General features: G+C 36.7%; 1 protein-coding gene across 3 annotated transcripts in view; it reads right to left on the bottom strand.

Annotated features, from left to right (window-relative positions):
* Positions 1–13,247, bottom strand: part of ITPR2 (inositol 1,4,5-trisphosphate receptor type 2) — a 586,442-nt gene that overhangs the window by 307,920 nt on the left and 265,275 nt on the right. For all 3 annotated transcript variants that reach the window (XM_086401652.1, XM_086401653.1, XM_086401654.1), the window contains 5 exons: positions 12,024–12,113; positions 11,785–11,910; positions 6,342–6,464; positions 5,264–5,464; positions 2,446–2,697 (listed from right to left, as the gene is read on the bottom strand). In XM_086401652.1, coding sequence (XP_086257778.1) covers positions 2,446–2,697; positions 5,264–5,464; positions 6,342–6,464; positions 11,785–11,910; positions 12,024–12,113 — 792 coding nt within the window. The remainder of the gene's footprint in view (positions 1–2,445; positions 2,698–5,263; positions 5,465–6,341; positions 6,465–11,784; positions 11,911–12,023; positions 12,114–13,247) is intronic.

The raw sequence follows: 13,247 nt of genomic DNA, 5'->3' as shown, positions 1-13,247 counted from the left end.
AGAGCATGCCTATCTCCTTTCTTTTACCAAGATATTTCATCCCCTGACCCAGGGTAAACACATGACTTAGTACTCTGTTCCCCCAGGCCCAGTGATTGGTGTGAAAATGTGAACTTCATGTAAACCAAGTTTACATGACATATTTGAGACAAATGTCCCTTTCTCTCTCTCCTTCCCTCTACTCTCTCGCATCTCCCCACCTCCTTTTCCCTTCTCTATCTCTGTCATTCATTCATTCATATTCATCCTCTCTCTCTCTCTTCCTCTCTCTCATTGTCAAATGGAACAAGGTAAACCTGAACTCCAAAAAGCCTCTTCTCCGGGTGTGTAGAGGAAAATTATTTTATTTATTTATTTATTTTTTGCTCAGAAAAAAAAGGGAATTGAGGCAAAACCACAAAGGAAAAGGGAACAAGAGACAGATGGCACTCTGACACTGCTTGAACCTCTTGACTCATCTGAACAACCATCCTTCAAATTTCCAAATACTGGAGCCAATATATAAAATTCCCCTTTAAAATTTAAATGAGTCTAAATTAGGTTTCTGTCCATTGCAACCAAGAGAGATCTAATACGACACTTAAATATGTTGACTAATACTATACTGCCATTCAAAAACAATTAAACTGCTATTTCTGAGAAGAAGCAGGCTCACAGTTTACAAAAAAATGATATTATTTTAAGACGTATTAAAGTTTTTTTTCCAGATTTAGCAAAACTCTTCATAAGAGACTGGGATGAGTCTCACCAACATATACCATTACTAAAGTGCATAGGACAATAGTTTTTGTTCTTTTCTTTTCTTTTCTCTTTTTTCTCTCACCTCGTCTTTCCTCTTTCTCTTTATGAAAATGTGATGAAGGCTATAAATCTCCCCAGTAAAAATCACATATATAAAAAAATCAGGTAAACAGTTTCAGAGGATTCATAGAATCCAAGTTAGAACCAACAGGAATACAAGGCCAGCTTTTATGGCCTTAGAAGTTATCAATACTTGACTGAGGTCTAAAACCTTCAACCACAGGGTGCCTGTGTCAAGGCTACATTACAGGGTAAGGAGGCGTCAGAATCTCCAGCATATCCTGCAATATCCTAATTTAATTTATCTTAATTTAATTCCCCAGCAATTCTACCAGATATAGACTATAGTTATTATACTCAAAATTGTGTAAACTGACAATGAGAAAGGTTAAGTAAGCTGCTGGAATCAGTCACACAGGTAGAAAGTAACCGATCCAAGATTCTGACTCATTCTTCAACCCATTCACTCATTCACTCAAAACATATTTATTAAACGTAGGTCCAGGCTCAGAGAATATAATGGTAACTATAAACAGACCCAGCTGTTACTCTCACTGAGCTTATAATCTTGGTAAAGAATGACATTTGTTAATCAATAAAATTCAAATGTCAAATTTCAAATTGTAGACTCTTATAGGCTCTAACACTAGAAGCCAGGAGGGTCTTCTTTGAAGAAGTAATACTTGAATCAGGATCTAAAGGATGAAGAGGGGTGAAGCAGGTGAGTATGAGAGGTTAGAGTGCTACGGCAGAGAGAACTGACTGGCCAGAATCAGGACTTCAAAGAAAGACAGAACCCACAATTTAACCACAACACTATGCTTCCTTTCTTTGCTACCCTACTTCAAAACAATCAAGGCATGAAGTACTCTTGGTTTGAGGTGTTAGCAATCCTAAAAAATTTCATAAAAAATATACTTTCAAGTCCATCACTATGCAGGACTATTTGGAAATAGGAAAATGAACCTAACCTGGTATCTTTTAAAGTTACTGTGATTTAAAATGTTTGGATTTAGCATATCACACATTTATAAACTTTGCAACAATACACTAGAACAGTAGAAAAAAAAGAAATTATTGTCATGTACATTCCTGGAAGTTTCATTAATGCATCTGGCAGACAACCAGTCTCTAATGAGTTTTTTCCCTGCCTGTCACACCAAACTAGGATGGAGGGTAAAAGACGATGTATGAATAAAGCAAAATATGTGTCCATGTTTCCAAGAAACCATCTATTCCATAAAGCAAAGGTAAACCTAGAGAACCTAATAGTGGTCCTGCAGCACCATTCTAGCCTCTACGGATGACTGTGCATTATTTATGAAGATCTGTTTCATGCTTAAAACATACTAGAAGTTACAAGTAAATGTTTAAGTCTGATCACAATACCATACCTAGAAATTTCTATAGTGGAATTTCTAGAAAACTAACAGTGGCTATACTCTTAAAAGGTCTATCAACTTTCATAGTCCCTTGTAGAACAAAAAAGTAAGTTTTAATGATTTTCAAATTCCCTAATTATATACCTAGGTACTATTCTGTGACTAAGTGTGTTATTTCATTATAAATAACCATAGGAGGACTTCTGGCACTTACTAGAAACTGAAAACAATTCTATAGCTGCTAAGCTTTTGCCAGGCTTACCTCAGGGATGCAGTCATCATGGGTCACCACCCTCACTATGTCGTCCAGGGGCAGAAGGGAATTGCACTTGATTTCAGTGTAGACGTTCTTCCCCTCTGTGCATGCTGCCAGCAACTCCACGAGGGTGATGTGGTAGGCTAAGGGGCCACTCTCATCCCCTCGGTCTCTCTCTGAACACATCATATGGAGAAGGATGGGAAATGATGCTCTATCATTGTAAAATATCAGCACATCTTCACCCCCATTTATCAACTGAAATGATAATAAGAGAGTCTATATAGCAGTCCAAATGTTCATCTTTGCAGTTATTTCTAAAGACTTGGTCTATATGGAAACACATGCATATCTTTGTAAAAACAGAGATAACATTGCAAACGTAGAACTATACAAAAGCAGGATGGCAAAAAGATTGTATTCATGTGTGAAGTGATTAATTATGAAAGTCATCAAAACCAGTTGAGGAGATATGGGAGAGTTACATGGCATTGAGAATAAATGACACAGATGATTGGAAGCTGTTCAATGAGTTAGCCACTGAAATTAAACCTGCAAAATATTCCAGTAAAGTTACTTTCTTTAACTTCAAATGGTAGATGCCATTGCCAAGTATGAGAAATCTCCTAAGTCTCATTTTACTATGAATTAAAATATCCCCATCCCCTTCAATAGTGATGGAATAAGTAAGCAAGTACACATAACCAAATGTAACTCTACAAGAATTTGCAGATTCCATTTGTTGTGGATATCAGTAGGGGATGGAGGTAAAAGCAGAAAAATAAAAAGAAAAATACAAGCTTAAAAAAAGAGAGAGGGAGAGACAAAGAATGAGTAAGCAGGGGCTTCTAGGAAATAAATTTTCCTTCCTGTTTTGTTTGTATAACAAACTATAGTGGAGTTTCCAGCAGGATGTAATTTTATTGCTAAATCACCATAATGTCTTATTGTCTATTTGGGGGGGAAACAGTAGTATTTTATTAAGGAATCCACTTTGCTGTGAAGCCCAGGCTGAGTTAACAGTGATGAGTTCTGGAGGTAGACTCAGAACTCCAGACTATCACTGCTATCTTCTCTCTCTCCCTCAACTGAAAACCCAGCCTCATGAAGTCTCAATTCTCACCCTCCTGTTCCTGGAAGATGCCCAGGCTAGTTATGTAAGAGGCTTCTGCAGAGAAGACAACTTTTGTCTTCCCAGGAGACAAACCCTCTACTTTGCTTTATGAGGCAGATAGCAACCCCAAACCACAGACAGGTCAGGACCTGCGCTGGCCTCAATTCTTTTTGTCTATTCTAGTACCAATTTTCTACCCCCAGTGGGAAATATTTTGGAAGGTAACACAGATTACATAATTTTTTCTCTATTTTATTTGAATTGATAACATACTTAAATTGATAAGACAATTAACTGGCTTACACTGAAAGTTCTGTTGAAAGAGAATGTATTAGTGTCAAAAATGTATATATTAACATAAAATTATAAATATTTCTTTACATATAGAAACACATCACCTAGTAAATACCATTGGACTCGCTTAACTATTTGCTGCTTTCCCATTTTAATTCTTCCCATGATGATTTTCCAAAATCTAATTAATTGCCACATTTCTAGGCAAAGGAGAACTATTATGAATGCAAATACAGATAGGTAAATTTTACAAATTAAAAATGCTCCTTAAATGTTTAATAACAATAATTTACATTAAAAATTTAGGACTTTACACTGAATTAACTTTGAAATTTCTGTGGGGCAAGAGGGACTCCCATTGTAACAATACAGAAATTACTCCCATCCCAAATTTAAAGTGTATAATTATGAAAATTCCCCCAGATCAATATAATCCACTAGGTAACTGTTTGTAGATGGTTGAAAGCTGCTTTAATCCATCCAGGCCTTTAGAAAACCATTAGGTCACACAGCAATGATCTACCCACATAGGCTCAAAGTATTCTCCAAAGTGGGCTTCCGAGGTGGTGCTAGTGGTAAAGAACCCGCCTGCCAATGCAGGAGACATAGAGATATGGGTTCAATGCTGAGTCAGGAAGATCCCCTGGAGGAGGGCATCGCAAGCCACTCCAGCATTCTTGCCTTGAGAATAGCATGGATCTATCCTGCTAGGAACCTGGCAGCCTACAGTCCATAGGGTTGCAAAGAGTCGGACACAACTGTAGTGACTTAGAGCACACACACATGCATTCTCCAAAGTATCACTTGGTTCCTATTAAGTAACTCATTCACTGTATAAATCTGGCTCAGTGAGAAATATCATCATGAAGAGGGCAAAATAAATGGAGTACATCATCCATTTGCTTTTCTTAAATTTTTAACTGACTCTGGAAAGCTAAACTTTCAAATGTAAAAAAATCACTGACAGATAATTTCTATTAATTTCATTTCCTTCAAAGCCCTCTGTAAATAGTAGCAAAGAACATCCATTTTATGATTACAGGAACACAGTAATAAAGGCACTCGAAAAGCAGAGTTTAATCTATTTTTGTTATATTTTGAAACTTAGAAATATAAAATTTAATGACTTTCCTTTTAAATAATCTATAACATTTCATAGGATTTTACCCACTATTTAAAATACACAAATTTATTAAGGCTCAAAAAGAAAAATAAACTCCTAGAAAATTATAACATCACCTTATGATATGTCACTTCCCTAGACCTAAGCAAAATACATTGATGCTTAAGAGTTGTACTCAAATTATTTTCCAAACCTATGTTGTTGGGGGATTTTTTTCACTCAAAATTAACAGAAAACACGTAGTTGAGCATAATGTTTATGTGAAGCTGGTAAAATGCAAACTGCGAACATACCTCGGTCATTACCATATCCTGGCATTTCTTCACGTATTTACCATCTGCTTTGACAATTGTCTGCAGAAACCTCAGGTACTCCACGTGGCGGCCGTGTGTCTCAATGCAGTGCACGAAGTGCTGGACAACTCTCTCACTAATTTCATTGCACAGATGGTAATTGTTCATGAAGATGTGCCGCATGGTTTCTGCTTCAAGGAGCTACACACAGAGGAATGTGCCCTTGTAATTCTGACAAGATCAGTTTTCTATTTTACAATAATACTTAGACCATATTACCCGGCTTGTGATCAGTTTTCTATTTCATGCAAAATTGTAGTGAGTTTTCTCTTCCACAAAATGCAATGAGATTATTCAGCATTTAAAAAATAACAATAAAAAGACTGAGCTCACAAAGGAATTTACTTGGAAAAGGGAGCTTATTATAAAGGTCCTCATGTTGGCAACAGTATTCTTGAGATTAATCATGTACGATTCAAACATGGCTCTTCCTTAGTATTCGCTGACACGTTTTACAGAGCAGAGGTAACTCCACCTTCGAGTTTTTCATATTTACTTACTCGTGGCATCACACTTAGTCTTTGCTGTACCTTGTCTTTTTCCTAACTGTGTACATAAAAATGAAGTTGCCATCTGCAGGTAAGATATGTGTGATTTTTCAAGTTTCTTTAAATGTTCCCTTAATGGAAAGATACTCACTTTAAGGAGAAGCCCCTACAAGGAATAAAATGAGGTGACGAAGATGAATATGGGGCCTCCCAGGTGGCACCAGTGACAACAAACCTGTCCACCGATGCAGGAAACTTAAGAGATACGGGTTCAATCCCTGGGTAGGGAAAATCCCCTAGAGGAGGGCATCGCAACCCACTATAGTATTCTTGTCTCAAGAATTCCATGGACAGAGGAGCCTGGCGGACTACAGCCCATGGGGTCGCAAAGAGTTGGACACAACTGAAGTGACTTAGCACGCTCACATGCACAAAGATGAATAAAATTCTATCCATTAATGTTGCTATAAGAAATGACATGGACACTTTACATAAATACTGTAAGTATTAGAAGTCACTCAAATACTTACACCAGGGGTTAAGAACAAATTCAGATGTTTATGGAGGAGAACTTGATTCTGTGGATTCCCCCGACAGAAATTCTGCAGGAATGTGTGAGCCAGATTCATTACTTCGTTCATCTTCTCATCATTCTGGAAGTTAAAAAGTAGGACGTGATACAGAGAAACACACAGAGCAAAAATACTATCAAAGAATATGTTTTTTTACACATGCATTTTTTTTCCTGTTTTCTTCACTGTTTTATGGTCTCTTTTCTGTGTCTACACCTCTCCCCCATTTTGCAGATGTCTCTCCCCTCATCTTCATTCTATTATCTGTTCTGCTCCCCTTTTTGTTTCACAGTCCACTTCTCATTCTCCCCAATCTTCCTACTTGTCCACTACAATTTCCCATCGCTGTACAAAGCTGCCCCTTGTCCCCTGCATCTGTCCCCACACCTCCTCTGTCCCCCTGTTCCTTTCTCTCTGGCCTCCTCACTCTCCCCAGTTCTGTTCCCTCTGCCTTGCATCCTCCAATCTCTCTCTTTCCTTCCCTCTCTTTGATTTACCTTCTTCCAGTGTTTCAGTGTACCTGGAGCTTCCTGATCCTTCTGCTTTCTGTTTTTCCTCATTCTGTATCATCTCTATCCCCCTGTTTCTCCAGCTCCTCCCTTTCTTCTCCAGGCATTTATCCCTCCTCCTCTGGCTCCTTCTGCTCCTTCTCTCCTGCTCTCATTCCCTTATCCCGCTGATTTGCCCCCACTGTCTTCTCTCCACTCACCTGCCCTCTCTTCCCCACTCTGTAAATAAACATATTTGAGTTGGTCAAAAAGTTCATTCAGGTTGTTGCATAGTGGCTTATGATAATCTCGAACAAACTCTGGCCAACCCAGTATTTCTGACATTCCCTCTATTCTCCACTCTCCCTTTCTCTGTGCCTGCTTCTTTCGCTACTTACTTTGCCTCTTTTTTCCATCTTATCCTTTTCCTTTATCTCTTTGCTTTCTGCCCTCCTCTTCCCCCATGCTCTTTGTCTCCTCTTTCTTAGCACACATACTCTTAAGTTGTTTCCTTATTCACTGTCCTTTCCCAAAGTCCTATGATAAAGTACTTCATTGCTAATAAGAATTTCAATAAGAAACTTGAGTTTCAAAACTCACAAAGAATGCAAAGTTTTCTTCTTAAAAGTTATCTTTTAAAATATCACTGAAACAATCTAAAAAGTTTTTTAGGCTAGGTCATGTGGTCAGTGTCAGATACACAAAATGGATTAATGTTTTGAGTCACAGTTTATATTAAAATAATTCAATGTTTTATTGTTTTCTTTTTTCCTAATCTGAGAGTCTAAATTTTATGCCATATATAACTAAACCAACAGCCTAAGATCATTAATAGACTCATTTCCTCATATTTAAAATAGGGATGAACTAACTAGACTAATAATTATGTCCAAAAACTCCATTCCCATCTTGAAAATAGGAAGTTTTTATTTCAAAATATACTAGTATTTTCTTTTATGTTTGTAGTCCAGGCATAGTGAAAAAACATCAAAGCAACTTCAGCTACAGAACACTCAATTCACACAGAAAAGCCAGGCAGTACAGAAGAATGGCAGGGACAATTCTACTAGAATTGGTATTTCTTTAAAGCTGTCACCTTAAGCTTTTTTTTTGCTTGTTTATGAACAATCTAGTTATTAAAACTGAGCAAACCCCAGTGGCGTTTTTCACAGAAATAATTCTAAGATTTATATGGAACCACAAAAGACCCTTAATATCCAAAACAATCTTGAGAAAGAAGAGCAAAGCTGGACATACCATGCTTCCTGATTTTAAACTATACTACAATACTACAGTGATTCAAACAGTATGATGGTGGCACAAAAACAGACACATATATCAATGGAGCAGAAGAGACAGCCCAGAGATGAACCCCAAAACATGTGGCCAATTAACCTAGGAATGAGCTCTGAGAGAGACGACACCACATTGCATGTGCTTTTCAGTGATGTGTAGGAAAATTCTTCAACCTTTTATTCAAATTTTAGGTGATGCAAGTTAAAAATCACTTGGTTTAGATATTCTAGGCTGATGAAGAAACTGGATAAAATGTATCAGGAAAGAATGAAAAAGAAGACAAAAATAAACCTTGGGGGAAAGAGAACTTCTTAGTGTTGGTGAAATTGGACAGCTACATGCAAAAGAATCTACTATCTTATACCATATACAAAAACAGACTCCAAATGGATTCAAGACTTAAATCTAAGACCTGAAATCTATAAAAATCCTAGAAGAAAATACAGGCTGTATACTTTTTGACATTGGTCTCAGCAATATTTTTTGGATGTCTCTTCAGGCAAGGGAAATAAAAGCAAAAATAAACAAATGGGACCTAATCAAATTAAAAAGTTTTGGCACAGCAAAGGAAACTATCAACAAAACAAAAAAAGCAAAATACTGAATGGGACAGGATATTTGCAAATGATGTATCTAACAAGGGGTTAATACGCAAAAACTCATACACCTCAACATCAAAAAAAAAAAAAGAAAGAAAGAAATGGGCAGAGGCACTGAACAGACATTTTTTTCCAAAGAAGACACACAGATGGCTATCAAACACATGAAAAGATGCTCAACATCACTAACTATCAAGGAAGTGAAAGTGAAAGTCACTCAGTTGTGTCTGACTCTCTGTGACTCCATGGACTATACAGTCCATGGAATTCTCCAGGCCAGAATATTGGAGTGGGTAGTCATTCCCTTCTCCAGGGAATCTTCCCAACCCAGAGATCAAACCCATGTCTCCTGCACTGAAGGGGGATTCTTTACCAGCTGAACCACCAGGGAGGTCCAGTTATCAAGGAAGTGCAAATCAAAACCACAGTGAGGTATCAACTCACACCTGTTAGAAAGACTATGATTAAAAACAGTAACAAGTGTTGGTGAAAATTTAGAGAAAGGAGAACCCTTGTGCACTGTTAATGGAGACATAAATTGGTATAGCCACTATAGAAACAGTATAAAGTTTCCTCAAAAATTAAAAATAGAACTATCATATGATCCAGCAGTTCCACTTTGAGTATTTTTCTGAAGAAAACAAAAACACTAATTCAAAAAGATGTATGCACCCATATTGTTTACATGGACCCATATTGTTTACATGGAGCATTGTTTACAATGGTCAAGATACAAAAGCAAACTAAGTCTCCATGAATGGGTCAAGAAGATGTGAGATATATATATATATATGTATATACACACACACATACAGACAGATAGATATACACACAATGGAATAATACATAGCCGAAAAGAACAGAATCTTGTCATGTGTGACAACACTGATGAACCTTGAGGGTATTATGTAACTGAAATAAATCAGAGAAAGACAAACACTACATGAGTTCACCTATATGTGGAGTCTAAAAGAGAAAATAAACAAGCAAACAAAACAGAAACAGATTTATAGACACAGAGAACAAACTGATGGTTGCCAGAGTGGAGTGGGATGAGCGGATGAATAGGTGGGGAAGATTAAGAGTTACAGACTTTCACTTATAAAATAGACTAGTTATAAAATAAACAAAGGTTGTAATGTACAGCATAGGGAATATAGCCAATAATATTGTAATAACTTTGTATGTTGACATCATTTTGTGATTATAAAAATATTTCAAATCACTCTGCTGGACACCTGAAACTAATATAATATTGTAAATGAGTAATATTTCAATAAAAATATAATAATAAAATAGAAAACCCACAAACATAAAGTAGTAGTAAAACACTCAACACTATAGTTATATTTTTAGAAAAAGGGACTTCATTACATGCCATATGCCTGTGTTACAATATCAAAGATATAATAATTTGTATTATAAATACTTAGAAGTTAATACATTTGGCTGCTTTTCAATAATTCTTTTACTGTATTCTCTAACATAGTTCGAATTATACCACCTTATACATATTAAAATGCAACTAAGTCAGACAGGGGGCAATTCAATAAGAGAAGTGAAAAGTCCAAGTGGGAAGGGTATATGGCCTGGCATGGTTGGTTTCCAAGAGAGATAAACAAGGCATCTACTCGCAGACGGAGGTCAGAGCCTAAGTGAAGTGCAGAGGGCATTCATTAGGAAGAAAAGGGAGCAGTGATGGTGGAAGATGAGTTATAAACAGTATATTAATAAGTGAGTAATTATATTCACACACACATATATTCTCTAGATCTGTCTACTTAGAGGACCTGAAGAAGCAAAACTCCACAGAAATAAGTACATTAAGTTCTCAGAATTTTTCTCCCAAATACCATTCTCCCCCAAATGGATCTGGAGCTTCATGAAGAAATAGCTAATTCCAGGTGGAACAAGAAAAATGCAAGGTGAGCCTGGAACATTTTAATGTGCAATTAAGTGATGAATCACTCGAAGACTGATGAGGCCATGTTAGAGGACAGGCAACTAACCCCAATTTGGGACAATCAAAATAAATAATGATGGAAACCTAATATAACCTATTACATGAAATGAGCATCCATGAGTCCATACTAAAATCAATCAATCAATCAATCAAAGGTTTAATAACAATAGACAGCTAACGGAAGCTGCGGTATAGCACAGGGAGCTCAGCTCAGTGTTCTGTGATGACCTACGGGATGGGATACATGGGGAAGGAAGCTCAAACAGGAGGGGATATGTGTATACTTATAGCTGATACAGCAAAAATCAACACAACATTGTAAAGCTACTGTCTTCCAATTAAAAAAAATTACTTAAAAGGTTAAAAAAATTACTTAAAAGATTAAAAAAAAAGAAATTTTGATCAAAAATGGAATAGTTACTTAGTTTCAAAGAATTGTGCCACAAAATATTTATTACAGAGGAAAACTGAGCGGCTCACAGTGAGAATTCTGGCAGACACCATCTTTATCAAGTGACCCAAGTAAACATCACCGGTCATGAGGCAAATCAAAATTGCACGCTGTCTGATAGGAAGCGGTGGGAAAACCTTAATTGTTACTCCTGTAACGTTCCTGCCAAAGATGCATAACTGAATTGAATCATGAGGCAAAGTCAGATGATCCAAATTAAGAGGCAGTCTTCAGAACGGCTGGTCTGTCTTCAAAAGTGTCCAGGTCATGAGAGGTCCAGCATGAGGAGGTTTAAATGGACATGACACCAAACAGCACCTGTTTCTGAAGTGGATCTTTTTGTCAAACAGGACGTGATTAGGATGATGGTAGCATGTGAATGGCTCGTGAGGATGAGATGGCAGCAGAGTGCCATGTTCTTTCTCAATCTGGAAGGGTATTATGGGGTGATGTTCATAGGGAATACACACTAAAGGACCCAGGGGAAGTAGGGCATCAGGTTGGCAACTTACTTGCAAAGGGTTTGGGGAAAATATTAATTGCAACTTTGCTATACTGAAATTGCCTCAAAATTAAAAAAGGAAAACAGAACCTAAAAACTCACCTTTTCATAGGGTATCTGCAGCAGATCCAACACCACCGAATGGGCTCCCATATTTTTCAATAATCGTTGATGTTGATTGCGACACTTTTTGTTCTGGACGCAGAGTTTACTAAGCCTAATCAAAATCTTTCCAAACAAGAAGAAAATCATTAACCATAGAAAATACAATATTAAATATAATCAACAGGCAAAACTCTTTTGCCATGCAAAAATAAACCCACATAAAACTAGTTGCTGACCTCCTTTACAATCCGATAGTTGTTGCTCTTATTGCTGTCAATCTGAGGTTTCTTTGTTCCATCTTGCACTGGACTTAAAATGTTTGAGTCCTAAAATAAACACAAAGATGTATTTTATGTTCTGTATAGCTTCATAATACATTTGGTTCTTTTGCAATAAATAACAAATACATTTTGAAGTTATTTTGTGATGAATTTATTATTCAACTTAAATGTTTCTTTGGTACTTTTTTATCTCATCAAAAGCTTCTTGGCTGCAAGGAGTCATGCAAATGACCACTTCCCAATAACAACCAAATTACAAGATCTAGGACTTCCCTGGTTGTCCAGTGGAATCTGCCTTCCAATGCAGGGGATGTGGGTTCAATCCCTGGTTGGGGAACTAAGATCTCAGATGCCATGGGGCAACTAAGTTCATGTGCCTCAACTAGCAAAGCCCCCACATGCCTCAGGGGAGTCCCAGTGCAGCCGAAAGAGAAGACATTACACGATCTATGGCATTACTAATAATTAATGAGTAAGTTAGAAAGGAAAGGAATAACAGGTAACATTCTCAGTGCATTTCCTTATGCTAAATGTATCAGATCTTATATGGCCTATAGAAAAAGGAATGGTAAAATTTCAGGGCACAGCAGGCAAAATTTTATTATCAGGGATAAACTGCTGGAAAAAAAAAAAAGACTGAAGGAGCATATCATAATGAAGCAAAATTTCAGAGATGGGAGGTAAAAACACCTCAAACCAAGAATTCTCTGACAGGTTACCATGACATTCTTAAGAGTCATGACTGGGGGGCGAACAACCACATATAGACCATGAAAATTAAAAAAAAAAAGAAAATGTAAATTAAAAATATTTTAAATTAACAAAGTATATTAATAGGACCTAGAACACCAGAAATATTTTATTATAACAACCATTATCTGCAGTAGCACAATAAAAGACAAATATTAAGGAATGTACATATTTTAAATACTAATTACTGGAGTCATCATATGAAAATAAAACACCAGTTATAATACAATCTCCAAACATTTACTAATCCTTAATGCATGCCTCATACTAAACAATGGTGAGTGGACATAAAAGAAATAGAAGATATGGTTCTTTCCACAAGAAATTACAGTCTACCTAAGAAAGCAGGCAGAAACATGAAAACAAAGATCTGAACTGAGCAGAATTTACTATTCAAAGAGACAGAGAGAAGGAGACTAGATACAATTT

Source organism: Bos grunniens, chromosome 5, assembly GCF_055505025.1.
Source record: "Bos grunniens cultivar Pamir isolate PY7600 chromosome 5, Bosgru_T2T1.0, whole genome shotgun sequence".
Classification (NCBI taxonomy): domain Eukaryota; kingdom Metazoa; phylum Chordata; class Mammalia; order Artiodactyla; family Bovidae; genus Bos; species Bos grunniens.
Note: the sequence above shows the minus strand (reverse complement) of the source record. Positions and strands in the feature narration are given on the sequence as shown.